The 26,822-nt window shown below is 54.7% G+C and overlaps 4 protein-coding genes across 4 annotated transcripts; 1 reads left to right on the top strand and 3 right to left on the bottom strand.

Annotated features, from left to right (window-relative positions):
* Positions 1-1,914: 1,914 nt before the first annotated feature.
* HRG_02134 (Ribonuclease H-like protein) lies at positions 1,915-3,558 on the bottom strand (the record flags this gene model as incomplete). Its single annotated transcript, XM_044860605.1, has 7 exons — positions 1,915-2,149; positions 2,207-2,538; positions 2,608-2,734; positions 2,802-2,853; positions 3,069-3,348; positions 3,411-3,479; positions 3,526-3,558. The coding sequence occupies 7 exons, from the start codon at positions 3,556-3,558 to the stop codon at positions 1,915-1,917; spliced, it is 1,128 nt and encodes a 375-aa protein (XP_044724238.1).
* Positions 3,559-4,432: 874 nt separating this feature from the next.
* HRG_02135 (uncharacterized protein) lies at positions 4,433-5,029 on the bottom strand (the record flags this gene model as incomplete). Its single annotated transcript, XM_044860606.1, has 3 exons — positions 4,433-4,543; positions 4,603-4,741; positions 4,803-5,029. The coding sequence occupies 3 exons, from the start codon at positions 5,027-5,029 to the stop codon at positions 4,433-4,435; spliced, it is 477 nt and encodes a 158-aa protein (XP_044724239.1).
* A 7,067-nt stretch (positions 5,030-12,096) lies between these two features.
* Positions 12,097-12,708, bottom strand: HRG_02136 (uncharacterized protein; the record flags this gene model as incomplete). Its single annotated transcript, XM_044860607.1, has 3 exons — positions 12,097-12,209; positions 12,269-12,408; positions 12,476-12,708. 3 exons carry the CDS (start codon positions 12,706-12,708, stop codon positions 12,097-12,099), a joined length of 486 nt encoding a protein of 161 aa, XP_044724240.1.
* A 10,102-nt stretch (positions 12,709-22,810) lies between these two features.
* HRG_02137 (uncharacterized protein) lies at positions 22,811-23,689 on the top strand (the record flags this gene model as incomplete). Its single annotated transcript, XM_044860608.1, has 1 exon — positions 22,811-23,689. The coding sequence occupies one exon, from the start codon at positions 22,811-22,813 to the stop codon at positions 23,687-23,689; it is 879 nt and encodes a 292-aa protein (XP_044724241.1).
* Between the last annotated feature and the right edge of the window lie 3,133 nt (positions 23,690-26,822).

Below are 26,822 nucleotides of genomic sequence, written 5' to 3' on the forward strand. Positions count from 1 at the left end.
TAGGGTCGGTCGCCTTCGCGTGGCTCCGTGTCTGGACATTTCACCTTTGACAGTAGTCTACTACTCCGGATGATTTGACAAGCAAAACAAAAGGGAAGAAGAGGAGAACCTCCCCAGGTCTGTCTGGAAATGGGCGAAGCCTGCTTCTTATAGCCTCTCGGCTGGTGTGAGTCCCCACCTGTGTCCGGGTCTCCAGCCCGGCCCAAAGTGGATGTCAGTGAAACTGCGTAACCTGACCAATCGCGTGGCACTCCTCCTCCGGGGTGTACCTTCCTATGACTCAGTCTTGTCTGTCCCCTCCAAAACTGCTAGTACTACACTCAATCACGTGCGTGAAAGGTGTCTAAAGACTGGGCCATGGAGCAGAGGCCCCCTATAAACCAAACTTAAGTAATAGGGGGCACATGCAGTGAGTGACTCCGTCACCCACAGTAACTTCGCCCTCCAGGCTCGTACCTTTTCCTCCGTCCCGTCGTCCAAGGGCTCCCTCCGGTCGAAGGGCTCCTTCCAGTCGCGGGCCCAACGGAGAGTGTTGGATGTAGCTGCTCGGTCTGTTTGTGTGGTGGAGTGTACCTTCCGTCTGTGTGCGAGTGACTGGTGTCTGTTGCTGTGTGCGTGTATTGTGTGTCCGTCGCGTGCCCTTCGGGGACAATTGCTCCTCCTTCCTGGGTACTACTCCCTTGTGAACGCTGTACTCAGTTGAAGAGTCGTAAGTGTGGCTCTCACGTCCACACCTTCGGCGTGTCCGCACCCTTCGGGGTTGATTCCGTAGTCGTGAAACCCTGCGGGCTGATGCTCAGGGTGGATTGCTTGAAGGTGATGATCTTGTAAACGGGTTGGGAATACTTGTAAACGGATTGGGGTCTACTTTGTAAACGGTTTAAATGGGCGGTAAAGGGACAAGTGCTTGCATTATGTCTATTGGTAGCCGGGCAGAGTTGGAAATCGATCTTATAGATCGATTTTCGAGCCTGATCGATCGAATTTTATCGATCGTCACCTTCAATCGATCGATATCGATCGATCGCTGTTTGATTCGAATCGATCGACGATCGAATCGATCAATACTAAAAATCATCCCTATCTAGGTGATCTTGCCCATCAGTTGAAGAACTTGCCTCAATTGTCCCCTTCAAGCAGACCAAGAGGAAGTGTCGGCTGATAGATGCCAGCTTTACTCCAGGAACGAAGACACTGCGCCATCGCCACAATATGGCGTCGTAGGCGAGATCTCAGTGGTGTTATCATCCTCCCACAGCTGCTAAAATCTCTTTCCGTTCCTGCTGAAGACGACGCGATGGTAAGGTAGTCAACAGCCATATAAGACAGCCGAGGAAACCGCGCAACACCAACGTCCTTCCACCAAGCGATTGGGTCCGTTTTGTATGCGATATTTTCCACCGGCGGCTCTGATAGGTACTGATCAAGCTCGTCCTGTTCTTGCAAGGCGGTTGACTGCTTTGGTCCTTTAATTTGCCGCCCTCGAGGCTCAGGGCAAGCCAATGATCGACTAAACGCCAATCGACGCTCAATATAGTCCAAGCCACTATTAGTCGTATCCGCTGAAACACCATCGCAGGATTGCCGATGAGCCATGTTCTTGTACCTCTCTTTCCAGACTGTCGCTAAGCTTCGCATATGTTCTTTCCCACCTGACGTCTGACGAGACGGGAGTTGGCTCCAAAGCCGTTCCAGAGCGCGCCACTTCTTGCAGGGGTGGAACACCACTGCCGCTACATATGCGGTTGAGGTCAGCTTGCTATAGTAGTCGTTCAGCTTCTTCCATCCGAGCTTGATGTAAATCTTCAAAACCCTGCGAGTTCTTGCGTCCATGTCATTGAACAGGTGAACCTCTTTCATGGTCTGATCTTCGTTCTCTTCGATTATAACTCCTGAACTGCTAGTTCGAGGTGGTCAAGGAGCATCTCTACCACCGGAAGTACTCATCGAACCCTCCTGACGTGGAGCGTTTACCAGCAATACCTCGCCCTGGAGTTGCTTCGAGGCGATCTTGAATGGCTGAAGGATCTTCTGAACCGCAACAACGACCTTCCATTCTTCAAGGGAAAGTTGTTCTTTCAGTATCGCTGGTTTGTCCTGTTCTTTGCCGCCTTTGCCAAGCCATCGTTCCTCGATGATGGAAAACATCCTGTTCAAAGCCGTACGCTTCAGCAGAGCGCGTGAGGCCATCGCCTCATCGGATTGCCAGCGAGTGCAGACGTTTTGAACCCACGTAAGAATAGGTTCAGTAGGAGCGGTTTGCCGTTGAGCTTCGTAAAAGACCTCGAGAAGTTGACTGCTCGTTCGAAGAGCAATGCCAATATTGTGAAGTTTGCCAAATGGCCCAAACTTGCGGTACTTGTCCACTTCTTCGCCATTGATGATGTCGGGCAGTACGTCCTGATCCTGACTGCCTTCTGGGACTGTTTCAACCTCGAATCCTTCTTCCATGCTCGGCACACAGAAGTCGTCGTCGGTCGCCAGCTCATTGATAGCGTCGGACAACTGGCGCTGCTCTTCCTCTTCAGCCACAAAGTCCTTATCGCCCCAATGAGCAAGCAACTCGTTGAAATTATCCCTTTTGCTGCCGTACATCATAGCCCTGACGGCCAGGTTCAGAAAATGAGGGGCGCAGCGGATGCGACGCTCTTCCCTGTCGAAATCGAACTCAGCGGCAAGCGCTTCCACAGCCGTATCATTATTCGTAGCGTTGTCAAGCGTGTAGTACCCGATTCTGACGCCGGATAACAGTCAAGATTGTCAGCTAACGGACCCAAGAAGTGTTGACTGTGGTTCTATACCTGTCTTCAAGACCAAACGCGCATATTGTATCTGCAACTTCATCTGCAAGCGCTGCTCCAGTATGGCGTTTCGCGAGAGCCGGCAAAGCCAAGAGGATTCCCATTGGTTCCAATCTTGGTCGATAAAGTGGGCGTTGATACCGAGGAATGATGTGTTTTGTCGGGAAGTCCAGCCATCAAAGGTAAATGAATCATACTTCTCGCTCTTTGAAGCAGCTCGCAAAGCGGACCAAGAGCGCGATTATACTCATCTAGTAGCAGATTCACGCGTTTTGCCAGTTGGTATCTGGCCTTCCTGGAGAGCCGGGTTGTTGTAGAGAAGGAGTCGTCTGAAGCGCTCAGAGTTTACGACATTAAAGGGGAGGTTATGATATGTAAGCCAGTCGAGCAGGAGCAGTTGATTCATCTTCGGATCGAATAACGTATGCAGATTGCTGAGAAGAGTCTGATCTCGAGGGTTCGTCGGATCGGCGCGAAGCATATCAAGCAGGTTCCGTTCTGCACCTCCACTCCCGGTAACTGAGCCTGCACGTTGTCTAGAAGGTGGCTGACAAGTTAGCGGGCATGATCGAACGACGTGGAGATGGGGTACGGAGAGGTGGCACAAACCACGACTTTGTGCTCCTTCCTCAGATGTCGGACGACGCTTCCCAGTCGAAGCGATGAAGACGTAATGTGCTGTCTTCGGCCTGTCCCGGAGGAAGCATCTCTCGCAGATCCATACGATCTTGTGGGGCCGTGACCTGTTGTCCTTCATTCTGAATCCGATTGCCACCACCACGTCCGTTCTCGAGAAGGGTCGTGGCAAATCGTGAAGCCGGGGAACCGCCCAAATTTATCAGTCGTCCAAGCTTCATAATCTGAAACCCCATGGGTGCATATTTAGTTGATGCTGAACTGGTTGTCGGCTCGGAAGGCGGCGGCGTGGAGGAGGCGATCTCTATGTCCTCATCAAGCGCGTCCATGGTGGGAAACGTCCGTAAACAATGTGGGCGAGGTCAAATCGAAGGGTGCGAGGCTGATAAGGTCGAATCTGTATGAAGTCTACTCGGACAGGCTGAGGCCCGAAATAATTCCTGGTTGCGACGCGTACTGATTCCGTTGAACGGGGAGGACTTGCAAACGCAAGAGACGGAGAGATCAATTTACTTTTGTCGACACGCGACGCGCGGCAACAAGATAGATATGACTGGCTGCCTGGGACCCCCGGTCGTTTGCCAGGGTGTTTGGCAGACGCGTCGGGCGGCAGCATCGTCACGCATCCAACCTACGCAGCCTACCCTGGACACCTTGTATGGACATGGCGAACGACGATCAAATCGATCGATTGGAGGTTGGATCGATACGATATCGATCGAGCAGGACTTCTAATCGATCGATCGAAATCGAAATCGATTCGATTAATCGATTCGATCAAATCGATTGTACGATCGATTTCCAAGCCTGTAGCCGGGTGATTACAGTCACGGTACCCTCGCTCGGGGTTAAGCTCCATGCGGTTAAAAGATGCTCGTTTTGTCCCATACAAACAATTTGGCAATATGAAGGTATCGCGATATACCGATACAGTAAGTCCTCCTGAACGCCGACGCTGCTGAGAAAAGGGATGCACGAAAAGGGAAGGAAAGCCGTCACAGCTCCCGTGTGACCAGCCCGGTGGCAAACTTCAGGTTCCTCTTCTTCTCCGCTGCCGAGCCGGCGGTGGATTCCCATGTGGCGTAACAGTTGATCGACGTCCCGTACTATCGTCGAGGAATAGACGTGTCAGCGTAAGGAGTTCCAGGTTCGGGAGATCACCCACCATGCAATCTCTCCAACTGGTTGACATTGTCAGGGAAACCTCAATCACTTCGCCCGTCAGGACGCTGTGCAAAGGCACCAGGTCCATATCTCCGCGCACGACTGTGGCATTCCGCGCCTGCACCACCGCGTTGCGGTTTCTGTAAAAAGGGAGTTGTCAGCAACCGATGCCGAAAAGAGAGGAAACACGGCTCAACTGACGACACCGTGACCTTGCGATCCAAGACGTCCATCCGGCGATCTATGCCGTCGACCTTCCGGTTTAGCATGGTGAGCTGTTCCAAAACAGCATCCATCCTTTGCGCCAGACGAGCACCGCCGTCCACCGCGGGAAGATTGTCGCAGAGCTCCAGATGTTCTGCTGCCAGCCTCAGGGCACCTGCCGCGGTGGAGAAATCAGGCTGACGAAGTCCTGCGTCATGCTCCATGATTGCCAAGAGTGATGCGCGCTGTCCGAAGAGTCGCTCCCGGATCGATGGCGGTCACTTCGTCTGTCCCACGAGGAAAAAGCAAGATCCACTTGCCCGGGTGGCGTTGTCCCCAAGCGTGGTCGCTGTGTCTGCGCCGCGTCTCCGCGGTAACGAGTGCGCGTAGTCAGCTGACTGACGCTATTGCTTTCCTAAGCAAGTTCCTCCGGAGTATTATTCGTCCCGTGCCGGGGTGGATACCTACCCTGGATCAAGTCCCTTTCCTCTTCGAAAAACAAAACGATGCACTTCCGTGATGCTGCCGGAAAAGTGGAAAAGAAGAGCAAGTCTGCTCGACAGTCGCTCCGCTGGGGGTCTTCCTTTTATCCATCCTCTCCGAGTGTCTGTAGCATCTGTCCGGGTTTCTAACCCATCCAGTAGTGGAGTGGCTATGTAAGCTGTGCCAGCAAACTATCCAATGAGTGCGTGGCGTCACCCTCCCTGTGTGGCTGCCTCTTAGTACGATTGAGCTTCCCCCGGTCGCTTCAATTTAGTACCACACTCAATCACGTGCGTGAAAGGTGTCTAAAGACTGGGCCATGGAGCAGAGGCCCCCTATAAACCAAACTTAAGTAATAGGGGGCCGAAGCACAGAGTGACCTCCCGTCACATACAATCCTCGCCTCCAGCTGCGGTACCTTTGACTCCCTCCAGTCGTTCAAAACCTCCCTCCGGTCGAACAGCTCCTTCCAGTCGCGGGCCCAGTGTGTGATTGGCTGGTGCGGGCTGGACGTGGGTGAGTGGGTGAACGAGGTAGTGTGTGCTGGGTGTTTGTTCTCCCACTCACTCTTTGCCCGTGGTGTGTGTATTGTGTCGTGTCCGTCGCATGCCCTCCGGACAATCGCTCCTCTTGTATTTGCGTGGATTCCCTTGTGAACATGTCTACTCAATTGAAGATTCTTGCAGCGTGGCTCCTCACATCCGCACCTTCGGCGCTCCTGCACCTCCTTCGGAGGTAATGTCCATAGTCATGAAATGGTCCTCCGGAGGTGAACTTCAAGGCTGTTCCTTGTAAACGGGGGTTGGCGTGGTGACTGGGAAAGGAACGAGTGCTTGGGTGGAGTGGGTGGTAGCCAGGGGCCATGGGTGACCGTGTGAACGCATGTGAGGGCTACGATGGTGGAGTGGAAGATGTGTTCCTTGTGGACGGATTCGCTGTCGCTCCTCACGTCGCTGCATCTCTGTGCCCAAGGGTGTTGCGGCTCGTGGTGGCCGGGGATGCATTACGATTCATTCAGTCTACGTGGGTGGGCGGCAGCCCGTGCCTTTATACCTCTCGTGTGCGTAGAGTGTCCGGGTGCTGGCCCGGTCAGTTGTGGGTTGCATGGAAGCTGATGGAAGGTGCCCAAGACACCATGTGATTCGTTCATCTGCATGCTTGTCTACAGTCTACGTGCTGCGTGAGGGCATCGTGGCCGCTGAAAGAGGAAGGCGGGGCTGCCCCCTTGGCGTCTCGCTCCGTGTCTTCCGACACTTGCCAAACAGCTCCTGCTGGCATAGGAGGAGGAACCGTCTGGGGTTGATCGGTCCTGGCCTCTGCGCAAGGGATTTCCGACCTCGCTTCGCTCACCCAACAAGTCAACACTGACTCCAGTCATGTCCCCTGGGCCATGCAAACCTTTCTGGTGAGACGCCCGGCCGGGCTGTCGAACGCAGTGGGAGTCCATACGGGAGCAAGCGCCAGCGCGCGCACAAGATACACGCCTTTGTCCCCAAGATGCGGATACCAACCGAGTCCCTGCCGCGGGGACAGTGGAGAAGAAAGGAAGCGGAGTGGACCTCTTGTCCTTCCATGCTGTTCCTACCAGTAGAAGAGAAGGAATGAGAGAACCGCCGGGTTCTGTGTGTGTGGGCGGCAGCCCCCATATCCCCTTGCCGGGTTTCCAATTGTTCGTTCCTCTCCCATTATTCCCTCGCTCCCTGCGGTCGCTCCGTCAAGACTCCGTCTCCTGCGTCCGTTAGCCCCTTTCGCATCCGCTTGGTCCTACTATCAGTCCTCTTGTCCTTGCGTCCTCTGCTTGGGGGTAAAAGAGGCAGAGTCAACCTGCTCTGGGCTGTAGACCAGTCTGTGCGTGTCATTTCGTCCTCCTGTCCTTTGCATCCGTTGATCGGGGTTGCTTATGCGTCACTTCTCGTGCCTCTTGTATCGTCGTGGCGCAGCCGCTCTGTCCCTCTCCAAAATGAAAGAGAAGAAGAGAAGAACCGCCGGGTTCCGTGTCGAGGGGGCAGCCCCCTCTATATACTTCCTCCGTGGTGTGTAGTCCCCACCAGTGTCCGGGTCTCGCGCCCGTCCATTTCCGAGTGGGTGTGTGGAAGCTGCGCAACCCACACGAGTAACGTACCATCTATCCATCCGTCTGATTGGTTCTTAGTACTGCTTGTCTCCTGCCGGTCGTCTTCGCCTATGGACCGCAGTGAAACTACTTTGTAGTAACCTGCCTAGGACTGGGGCTGGGCCGTTGTGCCATGGCCCCCTATAAACCAAACTTAAGTAATAGGGGGCCTGGGTGTCCGAGTGACTCCGTCCCTCTCACAATCCTCGCCTCCAGCTGCGGTACCTTTGACTCCCTCCACTCGTGCAAAGACTCGCTCCGGTCGCACAAAGCTCCTTCCAGTCGCGGCCCAACGGGTAGCTTTTGTACTGTGTGTCTGCGTGCCAGTGACATTCATGCAGACTGTTGGTCCCTCACCTTGTTCCTTTGCTCGGTGCCCTCGCTCAGTCAGTCCTACTTAGACTGTTCTGTACTGTCAGTCCGTCGCGAGCCCGTTGGACACTTGCTCCTCTTGGATTGTTTACTTCCTAGTAAACGCTTTACTCGGTTGAAGATGGTGAACGTGACTCTCCACAGTCGAACCTTCGGCTCGCCTGCACACCCTTCGGGTGTAATGACCGTAGTCGTGAAATGCCCTGCGGGGCTTAAGCTCAGGGTGGATTGCTTGGAGCTCATTCTCTAGTAAACGTTGAGTGTACTTGTAAACGGTTTCTATCTAGGATGCTTATAGGTTTCATGTGGTAGCCGGGGCGGTGGGTGCTTCTATTCAGCAGCATAGGTTCAGTCTGCCCCTTGTGAACGTGGTCACTCTATCTGTACTTCTACTTCCGTGCCACATTTTCTGCCCGCTCCCCCTGTCGCTTCCTCTGCTGTCCTGGGTTGCTGTGGCGCTTTCCCCACGGTCACTGTTCCTCCTTCCGATTCTTCTCCCGAGGGCTGGGTCTACGGTCCTTAAGGTCTGCCGTCCAACTGTCTGCGCGGAGATAGTCTGAAGGTCAGGGTGCTTCTTGGCCTATACGTTCACAGGGGCTGCCGTCTGCCGTCTACGTGCCATGTGAGGGCATCGTGACGACTCGAAAGGAAGGCGGGTTGCCCCTCAGCGTCCGACTGCTTGTCTTCCGACGTTTCAGTCTTTTCCCTCTCGTCACTGCTTCTCCCACGGGCGTGTTTCTGCCGTGCTTCTCGGCAAGGGCTTTGGCGGTTCGCTTCTCTCACCCAACGAGTCCACACCGACTCTTGTCCTGTCCAATTGGCCGCGGGATGGTGGTCGACGGAGCGCCCGGGCGCGCGGAGTGCATTCCCTTTTCCTCGAGAACGGAAACAAGCGGGAGCGTAGCCCGCAGGGCGCAGTGGAAGCGCGTGCACAGGATACAGATCGAGTCTCCCAAGATGCGGATACCGACCGAAATCCTCCAAGGGGAACAAGTGGAGCGCAAGCCCGGCCGAGGGCTGCGGCGGGAACGCGTGCACCAGTCAGTCGGCACCCGATGCTTTCTCCTTCCACGGGAAGAAAGAAACAAGGAAAAAAACAGAACAGGCCTGTGCGTGTCTCTTGACCACCGGTATCCCGGTGATTTCAGTTCAAACGATGCTTTCTGCTCGACGAAAGTAAGAGGACAAAACCCGAGTCTGTCCATGTCTCTAGACCGTCACTGCTCGTGCTCCGGGTAGGTTCTCACCCAGAGTGTCCTTCTTGTCCCTGTCTGTGTTTGTCAATAGTCCTTACCGTCCGGTGTCTTGTCGTGGCCCAGCCACCATGTAGTCTCCCGTGACTAGACTGTTCTCACCAGGCGGTCCTCTGGTCGCGCCGTAGACGCCATTGCCCTCTTCGCCAAGGAAAATGAAGAGGAGAGGAACCGTGCTGGGTTCAGTGGTGTGTTGGAGGGCGCCGTCCCCTCTTATAATCTTTCAATGTTTGCGCTCCCGCATATGTCCGGGTCTCTCCCGTCCATACTTGCCCTGGCTATGCAACCACTACGTGGAAGCTATCCAATGAGAACCAGCATCCTCCCTCCATTCAGATAGGCTGTTATGACTCACTGCTGTCCGTCCCGTCCTTCCGTGCTATGTACTGTAGTCAATCCCTGAGCGGGAAAGCTACCTAGGACTGGGGCTGGGCCGTTGTGCCATGGCCCCCTATAAACCAAACTTAAGGATATAGGGGGCGCGGGGGTATGCGTGACCTCCCGTCACACACAATCTCACCCTCCGGGCTCGGTCACAGTGTCCTCGTTCCTCTCGTCCAGTTCCTCGTTCCACTCGTCAGATCTCGCTCCGCTCATACAAAACTCCCTCCGGTCGTGGGCCCAGGCTGTGATTGGTTGGGGGTTGGTCATGTGTAGTGTGTGGTTCACGTACGCGGATTGACTGAGTGCGTGAGTGGGTCTGTTGTGTGGCGTTGCACTCAGTCTTGTGTGCTTCGTGAACGTGAGTGATGTTGTGAACGGGTTGTGTTCGATTGAAGATGGTATGAAGGTTGACGCTCATTCTGTTCGGTGCTCTCGTGCTTGTGGTTGCCAACAATTGTTCCTGTGCTCCCATACGGTCGCGGTCACCAGTCCCGTGTCTTGTGTCGACTTCCTTGTAAACGAGTTGATTCCATTGAATATCGTGAGTGTGACTCTTCACAGCCAGTCCTACGGCCTGTCTGCACCCCCCTTCGGGGGGGTTGATTCCATAGTCGTGAATGGATTCCGGGGTGATAATTCAGTACAGAGTGAAGGAAGTGGATGATCTTGTAAACGAGGGTGGGTACACTATCTACGTGATCTACTTGTAAACGGATGCGAGGCCTACTCCAATCTACAGTCAGACGATTCATCAAGGCATTCAGAATGCAACCCGGCTTCCTCCTTTGCAAGTCAAAGAGAACAAGTCGAGATCGTGCCAGCACCGCGTTCCTTTCCCCGTCCGTGCTCACGATGCACTCCAGACAACAAACTATCGAGTCAAAGTAGGCAAACGAGGACAGAGATCATCCTGTCCGGCAAGCAGGAGATGATGCACCCGCTTCCAGAGACGGTCAAAGCGGGCCTTCAACGTCTCCACCGCATCAGTGCTATCGGCCATCACGGCGAAAGCAAGAGCCGTCAAGTGGGTGTACACACAAAGAAGACCTTGAGCCTGCTCAAGAGTCACACTGGTCAAACCTAGGCGATTGACGCAGCGGGCGTGGTCGCAACATGCACGAATGATGCCCTCTTCGGGTCCATAGCCCTGCAAAAGACACGCCCGTACACTGCCCAGAACGTGTCCAGCAAAGAGACCACTCTCTCGGTCGTCTTCCCGCAAACCAGCCAAGTGGCACCGGCGAAATGCAAAGACAAGACAGCCCAGGCTGTGATCCGCCTCGTTTGGGTAGGGGCTGCAAAACCCCTGCAGCTGATGCGGCAAAGCCATACGACATGGCCAAACCGGGATGTCCCCGGAGAAACGATGCAGCACGGAACATAATACCTCGTGCAGCTCTCTCTCGAGCTGGCCAAACGGGCGGGTCATATCATCCGACAAAGCAGACCAGGCGCGGCTCTCCTCCAGCTCCCGCCGCAAGAGCGTAGAGGCATCCAGGATGTGCTGCCACTGGGCGATGGTAAAAACCCATCCGCAACAAGTGGACGACGGTCCGTCTACATCTCCACGATGAAAAGCGCCGCCTGCGTCCACGACTTTATGGACTGTACCGATTCCCATCGCTTCTGCTTGTCCGTCCGTGTATGTGGTGGCGTCTCCCGACCGTCAGTTTACCCTTTCTCCGAGCGGGTTGTGTCTCTCTGCCTGAGTGGAAAGAGAAAGCGTGAACCTTCTCGGTTCAGGAAAGTGGGCGACCACCTGGTCTTATACTCCGTATGCTGGATGTGTCCGCTGCACCAACCCGACCGTAAGTGGGTGGATATGCAAGTTGCACAAGCTATCCAATCGACGTGGTCCTTTCTCTCCGTCAAGTCCCTTCCTATGACTCAGTGTCTCCCCTCCGGTACAAAACTGTTATAAACTACATCCAAGCTAAAGCAAGGTGTCTAGAGCTGGGCCATGGAGCAGAGGCCCCCTATAAACCAAACTTAAGTAATAGGGGGCCCAAGAGTAGAAGTGACTCCCTCACTCTACTGTCTTCTCCCGCCAGTCGAAGTCCCTTTGACTCCCTCCAGTCGTGCAAAGACTCGCTCCGCTCAAGCACCTCCGGTCGGGGCCCAGGATGTAGCTTTTGTACTGTCAGTGCATGTGCCAGTGACTTTGAATTGCATTCGGTCGGTCAGTCTCCGGGACTGTGTTCTTGTGTATGGTCCGTCGCATGCCCTGCGGGACAATTGCTCCTCCTGTCGCGTGAAGACCGGCTTGTAAACGGGTTTACTCGATTGAAGAGATGTGAGCGTGGCTTCCACACCCAGTCCTTCGGCCTGTCTGCACCCCTTTGGGGGATTGCTTTCGAAGTGATGAAGGATCCTCCGAGGTGATAATTCAGTACAGAGTGAATGAATGGGCTACCTTGTAAACGTGGGTTACTCTACTCTTTGGGTGGTGTTCTTGTAAACGCTTGAGGAATACTTGTCAACGTTGTGGATGTCTACTCAGTGTGCGTCACGTGTGCATGTGCATGTTCCTGTTCAAGTCACGCGGCTTCTTCATTGGCCTCCCAAGAGTAGACACTATTGCTATGTGAGGGCATCGTGACACGCCGATGCGGTAAGTGTTCCCCAACGCCTACGCTCCGAAGTACAAGGGACAAACTCCATCCATCATCAATCTGTTTTGAAAACGTCACAGCTCCCGTGTGACCAGCCCGGTGGCAAACTTCAGGTTCTTCTTCTTCTCCGCTGCGGAGCCCACGACGGATTCTCCCACGTGGAGCAATAGCTGGTCCACATCTCGTGCTGTCACCCCGGGCGACTTTGTCAGCTCTGGACGATTCAACATTGACAGGGCCGCCTACCGTGCAGCCTTTCCATCTGATTCACGTTCCTAGGAAAGCCGTCAATCACTTCGCCCGTGAGAACGCTGTGCAGGGGCACCAGATCCATGTCTCCGCGGACAACCGTGCCATTCCGAGCCTGCACCACTGCGTTCCGGTTCCTACCGAACGGCGAAGAAGTAGGGTCAGCAGCTCAAGCTGAGAAGCACTACGGAGGGGTCAACCCACGAAACGATGACCTTGCGGTCTAAGCCATCCATTCGGCGGTCCACTTGGTCAAAGCGACGATTCATCGTCTGCTCCAAGGCGGTAAAACGCTCCATCATGAGCTCCATCCTCTCGAGAAGACGAGCCCCGCCGTCCACTGCCGGCAGGTTTTCGCACCGCTCAAAGTGTTCGGCTGCATCCCTGAAGTTGTGCGCCACCTGGCTGAAGTCCGGCTGCTGTCGTGCCCGCTCCATAGCTCGGAACGAAAAAGAGTCCCGACAGGTAATCGATCCCGAATCGACGGAAATCACTCCGTGGTTCCAAAAGAACAGTGCACCTATTCCAATGGTGCGATGACGTGGGGTGGTCGCGTCACCCCAGTGACCCAGAGACGATAGATACACAGCACGCGGGCTTCCCGCGTAGTCACCTGACTCTATGCCTGAGTAAGCGATATCCTCCGGGCCGCCATTTCCCCGTAGTCGGAAAAAACAGGGATGGCCTACCCTGGATCGAGTCGTCTCCTTGGCCGACCAAAAACAGTGTTCTCTCTCTCGTGTCCCACTCCGTTGTGAAGATGCAAGGGAAAGAGAGAAGTGTCCCACAGTCGCTCTACTTGTTGGGGGGCGAGCCTGCCCTTTATACGGCTTTGTCCCCAGCCGCGTGTGCTGTATCCGTCCGGGCTCCCAACCCGTCCTGTAGTGGGGTCATGCAACTGCGAAGCTGACCAATGACGTAGTACCCCTCCGCCGGGGTGTACCTTCCTATGACTCAGTGTCTCCCCTCCGGTACAAAACTGTTATAAACTACATCCAAGCTAAAGCAAGGTGTCTAGAGCTGGGCCATGGAGCAGAGGCCCCCTATAAACCAAACTTAAGGATATAGGGGGCGCGGGGGTATGCGTGACCTCCCGTCACACACCGACTTCGCCCTCCAGGCTCGTACCAGTGTCCTCCCTCCAGTCGTCCAGTTCCTCGTTCCACTCGTCAGATCTCGCTCCGCTCATACAAAACTCCCTCCGGTCGTGGCCCAGGCTGTGATTGGCGGTTGTGTGTGCGGGTGTGTTCACGTGGTTGTGTGTGACTGAGTGACTTGGGGTGGTGTGTTTGTGTGTTGGTATCCGTCACTTAGTCCGTACCGGTATGCACGATTGTTCTTTGGTGCGACTGTGTAGTGTTTAGTCCGTCGCGCGCCTTTCAGACGCTCGCCTCGTGTCCTGTGTAGATTCCCTAGTGAACGGGTTGAGTCGATTTGAAGATTCTTGCAGCGTGGCTCTCCACAGTCAGTCCTTCGGCCTGCCTGCACCCCCTTCGGGGATTGCCTTCATAGCTCTGAAGGATCCTCCGGAGGTGATCACCCAGTCTGTCTCTTGTAAACGCTGTCAGGTGCTTGCAAAGGGGTTCAAGGTGTAGTCGGGGCAGCGGAATCTGGATTCATTCCGTCAGTCTCTTCTAGACGAGGAGGGCTGAGTCTACTATCTGTTCCGTTCCCTTGTTAAACGGCTCATGGAGAAAGGTCTACGCGGAGGAAGAAAAGACCGTGTGCGATGTGTTGCGTCCAGTAGAGGCCGGGGATGCATTGGGGTGAAGTCTACATGTGTGTTGGAAGGGGGGGGGCGGCAGCGGGTGCCTTTATACCCTGGATGTGACCCATTTGCGTCCGGGTCTCACGCCCGGTCAATTGTGTGGGTGCATGGAAGCTTGCAGAACCTGGCCGAAGCTGCCTCTGACTAGCCATGTTCCCTCGCGGTAACTATCTCTATTTTCCCCTCCGTGTGTCTGTCTACGAGTGAGGGCATCGTGAGTGCCGTCTTGGGTGTGTGCCGTCCCCTTCTCCGAGTGTTCCTTCGCAGTCACTTGACTCTCACCAAGTCCTCAAGGCCCGGGGGAGCGAGTGAACAATGTCCAACCTGTTCTCACCCGATGCCTTCTGGCAATTGAGTCACGGTGTTCGCAAGGGAGTCTTACCCAGATGCGGATACCAACCGAGTCCCCATGGCGGGGGCAGTGTAGAAGAAAGAGAGGGCCGTGGACAAGTGAGTCCACTCAGAGGGCTTCTCTCTCTTTGTTCCCCTGTTCGTTTCTTCTTGATCACTGATCCTCTGTGTCTGTCCGTTCCTCTCGTCACCTTTCTCACCTTGTTTCTTCGCAGTCACTTGACTCTGATTGTTCCTCTCGTCACTTTCTTCTCCTTGTGTCCCCCAGGCCACGTTGTATGTGTGCGTCCATCCCTCCGGTCCTCTGTCTGCTGTCTCAGTCAGTCAAGGCTGGTGTGAAAGAACTGCAGCGTTCTGTGTAGTCGAGGGCGGTAGCGCCTCCGTCCCCTTGCCTCCTCTTCAAAATGAAAGAGGAGAGTAGAACCGTCTTAGGTTCCAGTGTCAAAGAGGCGGGCACCCCCTTCTTATAGCTCACCCGTGGGTGTGTTCTCCACCTGTGTCCGGGTGGTCTCCCACCCCGTCATATGACTTGGACGTGCATGGAAGCTACGCAACCTGCATCCTCTGCACCGACCTGATCCCTCTCGTCTCATTGGTCGTTATGACTGCATGCACTCCCCCCCGTCGTTTCTGCTTAGTACCACACTCAAGCTGCGCAAGGTGTCTAGAGCTGGGCCGTTGTGCCATGGCCCCCTATAAACCAAACTTAAGTAATAGGGGGCCTGGCAGTCAAAGCGACCTCCCGTCTCTTTGTGTCCCTCACCTCCGGCTCGGTACTGTTGACCTCCCTCTGGTCGTCCAAATCTCCCTCCGGTCGTCTTCCTCCCTCCAGTCGGATGGCCCAGTGTGTGATTGGTCTGTGTGCTTGTAGGGACGAGTGACTTTCACGTGTGGTGTTGTTGACTTTGAGTCTGCCGGCACGCGTGTCTGTGTCCGTCGCACTCCGTTTGCTCCTCTTGTGGTGTCTCTACTGTCATGTAAACGTCATACTCGATTGAAGAGTCGTGAGCGTGGCTTCCACATCTCGACCTCCGGCTCGATGCACCTCCTTCGGAGGTAATGTCCATAGTGGTGAAGGATCCGGGGTGATCATCAAAGTGGTAGCCGGGAAGGGGTTTGACCTTGTAAACGGTCGAGAGTCTACGATCTTTGTGACATTTGTCTGTCCTGGAGGGATTGAATGAACGCTCTTGTAAAAGACTACGCATGTCTGGAATGACCATCTGTAGCCGTGTATTGTCTAGCCAGATGCACGAGTGGAGTGCAGGGTCGGGTGAAGTGTATCTCTACTACAGGCCTTACTCTGTGTGAGTGCATGCCTAAGTGAAGCCATCGTGACATCCAAAATAGGAAAGGTCTCCGCAGCGCCGACGCTCCCCAACACACAAATGAAAATCCCCAATGAAAGCCACACATTATAGACAAACTATGCCTTCGAGGCACCAGCCTTCTGTATATCATGCAAGAGAATAGGGAGGAGCCCTTCACAGCCAGAGCTGACCGTACCGTCCCTGACCATGTGAGAAGCCCAGAAAAGGACTTGCACCCTCCTCTGCTCCGCGCAGCAAGACAGCCGCGCAACAATGGCCTCCGAGAAATCCGAGTCCGCAGCAATACCGGCATCTGGCGCTGACCCCATATGATGCTGCAAGGCACCACTCTCTTCGTAGCTGAGCCCTGCGTCATCCGAACCGAGATGCAACAACACTCTGTGGAAAAAGAGGCCGTCCTGTGCACGCTGTGCCGCCCAGTAGACGAAGCTCCTGGGACCGAGGGAGTCCCTCAGTCTCGCGAACAGACAGAGGGTTGAAAGATTCTGTCTCGTCACTGACAGAATAAAAACCCATCGCTCGCACCAGCGCTGAGCCTCGGGGCGCCAACAAAACGAGTGATCGCAACAGTCGCAGTCCCCCGTCCATGAGGTGAGAAGTGGAGGACAGTAGGCAGAAACTGTCCCATGAAAAGGTGGCAGACCCATGCTGCCCACTATACACCAACAGGAAGAGGAAGACTCCTGTCGAAGCTCCGCTGGAGAAAAGTGCGTGAAGTTGTAGGCCAAGCCAGCTCTGCTCGGTCGCCGGGTGTGGTGAAAATGGCAAGAGTCAAGACTGTGCCCAGCACAGATGACAGCAAGCGGGCACCTAACCCGATAAATAGTGCGTAGCGCGTCTCTAGAGAGACAAAGGACGCGTTCGGGCTGGTAGACCAGTCAATCCATCTTGACTCACGCGAGTGAAGGAGGCCTGTGCAGAGTGAGTACACAAAAAAGAAAAACAGTTCCACCGGGAATTTCCCGCTCCCCCTGATGCCGAGAGCCGACAGCTTCCATATGGAAGGTGGATGAAGGAATGAACCATCCAAGGTTCAAGTGAGTGGGCGAATCCTCTTCTTATGTCTCCGACGCGTACAGTGTCCGGGCTCTGCGCCCGTCCAGTAGTGGGGTATGCAGTGAAACTACGTAACCTGCATGTGTGACGCGCCATCTGCCCTCCGTTCGATTGGCTCTTATGACTGCATGCACTCCCCCCCGTCGTTTCTGCTTAGTACTACACTCAATCACGTGCGTGAAAGGTGTCTAAAGACTGGGCCATGGAGCAGAGGCCCCCTATAAACCAAACTTAAGGATATAGGGGGCCCGGGGGTAGAGTCGACATCCGTCTCCCCTACAGTCCACTCCTTCCTGTCGTGTACCATTGACTCCTCCAGTCGTTCAAAACTCGCCCGCTCAGACAGTGCTCCTTCCAGTCGCGGGCCCAACGGGTTTTGTTTGTGTGTGTTTCGTACGTGCCGTGTACTTGATCTGTGTGTTCGTTCCTCCCGTCACAGTTCCTTTGCTCGTATTCACTCGCTCAGTCAGTCAAGACTCCCGTCTTGTTCTCACCATTCCCTTGCTCATTGCATTCGCTCGGTCAGCCCTGCCTGGACTGTGCTCTTGTGTGTTGTCCGTCGTGTGCCCGTCGGACACGTGCTCCTCTTGACGGGGTACTACTTTCTTGTGAACGTAGTTGCTCGATTGAAGACTCGTAAGTGTGACATCCACGCCTCGACCTTCGGCCTCGTCGCACCCCCCTTCGGGGGGGTTGTTTTCCGTAGTCCTGCTTGGGTCCTCCGGAGGTGATCACTCAGAGTTGGTAGCCCTTGGAGAGTATTATCTTGTAAACGCTTTGCCCAGTCTGTAGCCAGGGCAGTGCAATGTTCCTGTAAACAGTTCATGTGCATAAACTTGTGGCTAGTCCTTGTGAACGTAGTCACTCTATCTGTTCTACTCAACTATAACGCTCCCGCGCGGTCACTGCCGCTCACAGCGAGTCCTCCAGAAGTAGTCCCGGCCAAAGAAGTGAAGCCATCACGACTACTGTATTGGGCAGGTGGGGTGTCTACGGGTGGGACGCGTGGTCGAGCCAACGAACGCCTGCATGCCAGTATCTTTACTAAGATATTGTCCTCCGGTCTACCGGGTCTGTCTTCAATGGGTCGGAGGTGCCAACTTGTCAGGGGCATTCATACCCCAAGTCTCTCCTGTGCGGGATCGCGGAAGAGGTTAGTGCGCAGTCATAATCGCTGCACATGACATCAAAGTCAATCCCTTGTTTTGCGTCCAACGGTCCAAGTCAGGCGAGAACACAAAAGACTCTCGTCATCATCATCACCACCACCACCAACTCGGGGGAGTATTCCAAAGCAGTGTCCACATGGAAATCCCTCCGAGCGCTCGTCCGCAGCACATGCCGACGTTTACAAGAACATAAGCCGTTTACAAGGGATGCCCCTCTGATCACCCCCGGAGGGCCCATCCATGACTATGGAAATTACCCCGAAGGGGTGCGACCAAGCCGAAGGTTTGGGCGTGAAGAGTCACGTTCAAAAAACATCAGATCGTAGACACCGTTTACAAGACAGCATATGCACGACAGGAGGAGTGAATGTCCCGGAGGGGCATACGACGGACACTGACTGAACAACACACGTGGAGACAGACTGAGTGACGAATCCCAACACGAACACACGACACACCAAGTCACTCGGTCATACACGCCACATCCAAACAATACCCGTTGGGCCACCCCGACCGGAGGGAGGTGCTTGAGCGGAGCGAGAACGGACGACTGGATGGAGGACACTGGTACGAGCAGGCAGCGAGGACCTTGTAGGAGTGAGGGAGTCACTGCTACTCTTGGGCCCCCTATTACTTAAGTTTGGTTTATAGGGGGCCATGGCACAACGGCCCAGCCCCAGTCCTAGACACACGGAGCATCACGTGTGAGTTGTAGGCGGAAACGGAGAGGGACGGAGTGGAGCTGTCATAAGAGCGGATTGGACAGGAGGGACAACGCACGTCAGATTGTGTAGGTTACGATGAGTTTCCATGCACATCCATACAGGAAGGGTCGGGCAGAACCCGGACAGAGGTGGGGAGATCCACACAACCGAGAGGGTAAGATAAAGATGGCGCGGCGCCCACTTCACTCAACAGAACCAAGGAGGGTTTCTTCTCTTCTTTTTTTTTCATCCATTCAACCGAGGCTGGTTGATCCTCTGTCGTTAGACAAGACAGAGTTTAGCTCCTGAGCCCGGCGAAAGTCATGGCAAGGGTTTGCGGGGCAGCAAAGAGACACCCCGTTCGACATGCAACACCAAGTGGTGTGCTTTGCCTCGCCCATTGCGGAGGCATTGGGACGACGAGAACAAGAGAACCCGGGAACGGTGACTGTGCTGTGCACTATGTTGGAATCTGAGGCGCTGCGCCGTGAGTTTGGCACTCATTGTCCCTTGGATCTAGAGTCTGCAGTCCGCTGTGGCAGCGGCTTGGTCCTTTTATCCACCCAATGGAAGCGTCTCCGAGAGGAGTCACAGCCAGTCAAGCGGGAACCGGAGGCAGTGTCGGCCATTCTGTCGTTGTCGCAGGACATGACCCGCTCTTACATCGAACTGGAGGGAGACATCAATATATGGCTCAGTCTTGCCTTGTGGCAGCACGGGTGTCGACCCCTTCCGAGGTATAGAACCAAGGAGCTGGAGCGTTCTCGGGGACGCGACTCCGCCTGTCGAGAGCACAGTCTCGGCTGCTTGCTCTTTTTCTACCACGTCTTGTGCGACCGCGAAGGCTACCGCCTAACGGAGGAGTCCCTAGTAGGCTTTCGCTTTGACCGGCTGGTAGCGCTTGTCATGCGCTTTTTGGGTAAAAGGCACTCTTCAAATCCATCATGGCATGCCGTGCGACTACTGCGCTGTGGAGGGCCCTACGCATTTGAGTGTGGATCATCTCAGTTCCTTGCAGGTCGAGTGTCTTCTCTGTGCCGTGACGCACATCACCGCTCTCATGGTGGCGTTTGTTGTCGGCAGCCTTGCTGCTCCTAAGATGACTTCACCCCGGCTCGAACGGTTGTGGAAGAGGGTGCATCCTATTCTCGAGACAGGACAAGATGATCCCAGGCTGGCAGAATAATTACTCCTTTGGGGTCTCGTGATGACCTCACTCGGTCCCTTACTCGCACTACCCTCCCGGCTAAGGGTTGTAGTACCAAAACAACTTGAATGCTTTTTGTGCAAAGCGCCTCATTGAGAACGAAGAATGAATTCCTACCCGTTTTCAAGGTAATGAACTAGGTCGTAGTCTTTTTGTTGTACTCGTTTACAAGCAAGCGACATGAGACAGTAGAGTGAACCCTTGACAAAGTCTCAATTCAGTTTACAAGTATTCACATCCGTTTACAAGATAACTCTCTTCAAGTAATCTACACTGAATGATCGCCGCCGGAGGCCTCCTTCACGACTACGAAATCAATCCCCCGCAAGGGGGTGCACACGGGCCGAAGGACCGGGTGTGGAGAGCCGCACTGACGGGACTTCAATCCAGTAAACCTGTTCACAAGGGAATTCACACAGGACGAGAGGAGCAGGTGTCCCAACGGGCACGCGACGGACAGAACACAGAAAACACACGCACCAAACAAACGCAAGTCACTTCACCGCACAAGCACACGGACAAAATACACACTGGGCCCGCGACGGGAAGGAGCATTGTCTGAGCCGGAGGCGAGTTGACGACCGGAGGGAAGTCAGAGGTACACGACAGGAAGGAGTGGACACAAAGAGACGGGAGGTCGCTTTGACTGCCGCGCCCCCTATATACTTAAGTTTGGTTTATAGGGGGCCATGGCACAACGGCCCAGCCCATAGACAGGTTGCTTTAGCTTCCATGTAGTACTAGACCGAAGGGAGGGGAACGAGTGCAGGTGGTCATAGCAGCTGATTGGACGGGACGGACAACGCTGGTCATCCATCCAGCTTCCCAAAGGGTTGCATGGATCCACCTACGTCCGGGGGGAGCGCCCGGACATTTCACATACACAGAGGGTATAAAGACCCGGGGTCGCCCATTGCAAGAGCATCCGGATGTTCTTCCTCTTCCTCTTTATTTCACCCGTGAGGGACATGGTGGCTTCGCCACGACTCGGAAGGTGAGGATTTCAAACGGCCGGGAGGCCCACTGATGATGGTGGCTTCGCCACAACTAGATGGTACCGGTATCTTCAACTGGATGTTCAGAGACAAGAGACTCCTTGACTTGGCCGGGAAGGCTTTACACGGGAATGTGGTGAGTGCGAACGAGGAAGGCATCTTCTTGATTCTCTTCCGATCCGAGCGGATCAGACGAGAGTCTTCTGCAGGCTTAGTTGGACAAGTGTCCACGGCACTCCCACTGCGCCCTACACGGGCTTCGTTTACCGTTTGCTCCCGGTAACATATCTTGAACATGCGTTCAACACCGCAAGGGTGTCTCACTGACGGCGTCACCACGGCCTAGAGGACGTCAACGCACTTTCAAACCTGGCTCTTTTGTAGAGCCTCGTGCACGACAGGGACGGGGAGCACACACGGCCAGTGGTGACTTGTCTTCTTTTCTTGTCTTGTGCAAGGCGGCACAAGGTTGCCCCGTTCAGCCACCCGGCAGTTTCAACACGTGAGGGTCTCGGCAACGTCCTTCTTGGCCTTTTCTTTACCAAGTGGTAAATGATTTCCTCCTTTTTTCCAGAGAGAGGGTACTTTTGCTTTATACGCACAGGGCTTGACAAGTGTGGAAGTGAGGAGACGAACTGTCAGAACGAGCTTGACGGGAGGGACTTTTCATTGATCCTAGGAAACACCAGGCGGACAGCCCCGCTCACACCCAAGACGGCACTCACGATGCCCTCACTCGTAGACAAACACCCGTAGACGGGCAGATAGAGATAGAGATAGTGACCGCGAGGGAGCATGGCTAGTCAGAGGCAGCTTCGGCCAGGTTCTGCAAGCTTCCATGCACATATCCACTACTCACCGGGCGTGAGACCCGGACAGTTGACCCTTGAAGGGTATAAAGGCACCCGCTGCCGCCCCCCCTTCCAACACACATGTAGACTTCACCCCAATGCATCCCCGGCCACCACGAGACGCAACATACGCAGGCACAGAGAGGGAGCGACGTGAGGAGCAACAGTGAATACGTTTACCAGGAGCAGATCTTCCACTCCCCCATCGTAGCCCTCACATGCGTTTACAAGAACATCACACTGCCCCGGCTACCACTCTGTGACACCAAAGCACTTGTTCCTTTCCCAGTCACCACGCCAACCCCCGTTCACAAGGCACAGACTCCAACATCACCTCCGGAGGACCCAAGCAGGACTATGGAAAACTACACCCGAAGGGTGTGCAGACGCGCCGTAGGGGCGGCTGTGAAGAGCCACGTTGACCATCTTCAATCGAGTAAAGTGTTTACTAGGAAACTCAACACCCGACAGGACGGAGGACGCGCGAGTGCAACGAGCAAGCGGACGAGACAAATCCACCCAACAAACAGAAGTCACTTCACCGTACAAACACACTACAAACAATACCCGTTGGGCCACGACCGGAGGGAGTTTTGTCTGAGCGGAGCGAGAAAAACCGAAAGGAGGGAGGTTTTGGACGAGAGGAACGAGGACACTGGGACTTCGACTGGCGGGAGAAGACAGTAGAGTGAGGGAGTCACTCATACTCTTGGGCCCCCTATTACTTAAGTTTGGTTTATAGGGGGCCATGGCACAACGGCCCAGCCCATAGAGCAGGATGAACGCACGTGATTCACTGCAGTAGTAGACCGGAGCGACAGGGGAGAGCACAGGTAGTCATAGCAGCGCATCCGACAGGGGGGAGGTCGCGGGTCCAATGAGGGCAGGTTACGCCAGTTTCCTTGCCCCCACACTTGGCCGGGTCGGATCCCGGACAGACAGACAGGCAGGCGAAGCACCACCGGTTGATTGGATGGATGACGCGGGAGCGGCCGTCTTTGCAGACCACCCTCGGGGTATATAAGGTCCAGCGACCGCCCACTTTTTTGTCCTGTGGGGCTGACCCCACGATCATCCCTTCTCTTCCTCTACCACGGCCATGTGATCATGGCGGCTCTGGCACGGAGTCAAGTCTTTTGGGTCTCTTACCAGCCTGCGGCGGAAGAATCGTTTGACGATGTTCTTGAGTTGGTGGACAACGTCACCCCTGGTCAACCCGCCTTTTGGGCTGGCGAAGTGGACCGTGCTGGCATTCGAGCAGTTGACGTGGTCATCTGCACTCCAAGGAGACAGAGGGTCGGCAGCGTTTGTAATGCAGCCAAGTGGAAGCGCAAGGGGGCGCGTGGAGACATACACGATGCGAAATGGCCGGAGACGGGCCAGACACCCCATTCCTTTTTGAGCAAATGGACGGATGCCATGTCAAAGGAATTCCAGCACCGGGAGGCTGGATCGAGAAAGGACCTTTTTCGCCATCTCGACGCTCACTATCAAAAGGAGAGGCAACGGGACAAGAAACGACGGGTGGGTCGTCAATTGCGTCGCGGACGCGGCAAGCCTTCTTCTTCCCCAGAGACCGGGTCTCGATTGCAAGCGGCCCCCACTGGTGTTGTCCAAGTGGATGATGGGTGTGAATCCGAGCCGCGCTTGCCGAATGGCTCTGCGAAGGACGATCCAGGCCTATCTCCACCGCGTTGGTCCACCTCACTGCACTTGCCGGCGGCGAGTGTGATGCAGTCACTCTTGGACGAGGGTGTTCAAGCAGCTGACGAGAACTTCGTTCCAGTACCCCCCTTCGGACCATGCCCACCGGAATTCGACATTGGTCTAGCGTTGCAGCAGGCCGGCGTTCTGTCTTGGGAAGACTGTTTCCCAACTCCGGACCGGGATTGCGACTCGGTCTTGTTTGGCGATGTAAATGTCGAGGATATCAGCGTTGACCTGAACTGGACCACCAGCTTGTCTATGGTGGACTTGCTCCTTTGACGGACGCGATTTCTGTCATGTACATATGAGCGATGGTGCTTCTGGTGTTGGGGGAGTCACTTTCCTCTTTTGGGGTCCACGATCCCCTCGTTTGTATACTTGCACGCACTACATAGAGTAGCACTCTTCCGTCTCGCCTGTGCAATTCACCCGTGACTCTGTGCTTGCTCACACCCGGTCACTACGGCACACGACAATAAATGGTCGGTCTCAAACCGTTTACAAGGTGACTCGCTGCAAGTAATCCAACTTGAGCATAAGCCCGCAGGGCATTTTATCGTTATGGTCATTACCTCCGAAGGAGGTGCGGACAGGCCGTAGGACTGGCTGTGAAGAGTCACACTCACGATATTCAATGGAATGAGACGTTTACAAGAACAACTACACAGTCACGCGACGGAGGACCTGCGAGTGCAACGAGCAAAGGGACGAGACACACACCACACAACAGACGGAAACACGGACTGAGTGAGTTCAACGACACACGCAACACACTCTCACCCACTCACTCACGTCCAGCCCGCACCAGCCAATCACACGTTGGGCCCGCGACTGGAAGGAGCCCTTCGACCGGAGGGAGTTTTGAACGAGTGGAGCGAGGTCAAAGGTACCGATCCGGAGGTGAGGGACACAAAGAGACGGGAGGTCGCTTTGACTGCCGCGCCCCCTATTACTTAAGTTTGGTTTATAGGGGGCCTCTGCTCCATGGCCCAACGTTCTAGAGCAGTGTGTTACTACAAAGTAGATACGCTGCAGTTTTTAGCACGAATTGACAAGCAGGAAAGAAGTGGGTCATAGCAGCCAATGACACGGAGGAATGGCGGGTCAAGATGCAGCTTACGTAGTTTGCATGCACACCGGCCCTTATTGGGAGGGCGTAGCAGCCGGACACAAGTGGGGAGCACCATCGGAGACAGCCTTCCATTGGTGGAAGCGCAGCTTAGGAGGGCGGTGCCCCTCTTTTCTATTCTTTTATGGTGTGTTAGGCCCGCTTGGGCGGCCGTACAAGAAGGCCATGTAGTGGCTTGTTGGCCTCGCCTTTTTTGTCTCAACTCGCTTTCGCCGGGTTGCGATATCGTGCAGCATTGTAGCATTGCTCGTTTTCCCGTGAGGGTAATAGGGACTCCGTTTGCGTTTGAGAGAACTTTGCTTTTGTCACTGCAAACACTGCGGCGCTTCTCACTCACGCAGAGTGTGGCCTGGGGTTACACCTACATCTTGAGAGTTGGAGGCTGTTCACGGGGGCCTTGCTGCGCCCTATCCCGCTCGTGGTTGCAGTGGGCGGTGGTGCTCACCCTGTCTCGAGACCTCAAGTGCTTTGGAGACGGGGTACGCGAGTCTCTTCGTCTTCCGTCTTTGCGAACGGCCAGTGGCTGACCACTTGCACAGCCAGGTGTGCGTTCTAACACGCAGGACTCGGCGGACAGGGTTCCATTTGTGACTCTATGTCGGAGACGACGGGTGCATTAGCACCTGCAGCTGATCCAGGGACGGCCTCTCAGTCCTCAGACAAGCCGGAAGGGTGTCTTTGTTGCGTCACGTGGCTTGAAGCCTATGGTGAGAACCGTTTTATCTGGACATGGAAAACGCAGTGTCCAGTTGCCATGCTCGATCATCCGTGGTATCGACCTTTTTTTCTCGAGGTGCTTCGGAGAGGACGTGGCTGGGGCATAGACCCCGAGTCGGGGATGGCGATTGTCATCAACGATGGCGATGCAAGTAACCTCGTTTTTTGAACTGTTCAGTTTTGTCTGCTAACGGGTATTCCATTTCAGGACAGGAGGAGATGAAGGAGACGTGAGTTGTTTCCCACGCGATAGGTTGCGGCTGTCAAAGCGGCTGAGCCCGTGGCGGCGTTGGCATCTTTTTGCTTTCACTGCGGAGATTGATCGTCATACTGTTTCTTTGGAATGCTGATATGGTGGACCGTTTTTACTTTGGATCTGCTTGGTTTAGGCCTTAGATGCGTACTTGAGCAAGACTAGACTCTCAGGCACGCCGAAATATCAATGGAACCGGCCGTGCTTAAATACAATTCGCGATAATGAATCAATTACTCCACTTCCCATCGGTCTCAATGCGTTAACATGATTCTCTTTAACATGGTAATGGTCACATGAATTACAGATTGATGTCGGAAAGATGGTTCTTATACACCACCCCGCGTTTACAAGTAGATCCCACTCGTTCACAAGAACACTTGATCCCAAGTACTCTACTCGGAATGACACCCCGGAGGGCATATCTAGACTATGGAATCTACCCCCGTAGGGGGTGCGACTGAGCCGAAGGTTCAGGCGTGAGGAGCCGCGCTCAACCATCTTCGATTGAGTAGCACGTTTACAAGCCAGTAGATACACCACAGGAGGAGCAACCGAAGGGCGACGGACACTAACAAGACACACACACAAACCCCATTCAAGTCACTCCGCCATACAAACACACTACAGACACTACACCGTTGGGCCCGCGACTGGAAGGAGCTTTGTGCGACCGGAGGGAGTTTTGAACGACAGGATGGAGGTCAAAGGTACGCGACTGGAAGGAGTGTGCAGACGGTGACGGGAAGTCACTGTCACCCCCGGGCCCCCTATCACTTAAGTTTGGTTTATAGGGGGCCATGGCACAACGGCCCAGCCCATAGAGCAGCTTGAACGCACGTGATTGCATGCAGTCATAGAGCGAAAGTGACCAGCGGGAGGGAAGCTAGTACTAAGAGGCAGGGGGAGGGGACCGACCACGCCGCGTCCAATCACAGACAGTTTGCTGGCACAGCTTACATGGATGGATCCACTACTGGCCGGGTTGAGCACCCGGACACTCACACATACACGGAGTATAAAGAGGGGTGGCGCCCCGTCCAAATGAGTCCAGTGGACTTCACCTTTTTCTCTGCTTTATGCAGATGTGGAGCTCACCGCGAAGGGAGTTTGTCGTTACTTACTCAGACGCAGGAGCGTTGTCTATCCAATTCGGTGGATATCTCTAGCCAAGTACGAAGTCGACGGCTTGGCCTTGGCACAGAGTACCTTGGCCCTTCTTCGCATCAAGTGGTGCACTCAACTCGATTCCAGCAGAACGAGAACCTTCTCTTCTTTCGAAAATCCTTGAAGCCTGCGCAGTCATGTCGCAG

Source organism: Hirsutella rhossiliensis, assembly GCF_020360975.1.
Source record: "Hirsutella rhossiliensis strain HR02 chromosome Unknown scaffold00002, whole genome shotgun sequence".
In the NCBI taxonomy this organism is placed as follows: Eukaryota; Fungi; Ascomycota; class Sordariomycetes; order Hypocreales; family Ophiocordycipitaceae; genus Hirsutella; species Hirsutella rhossiliensis.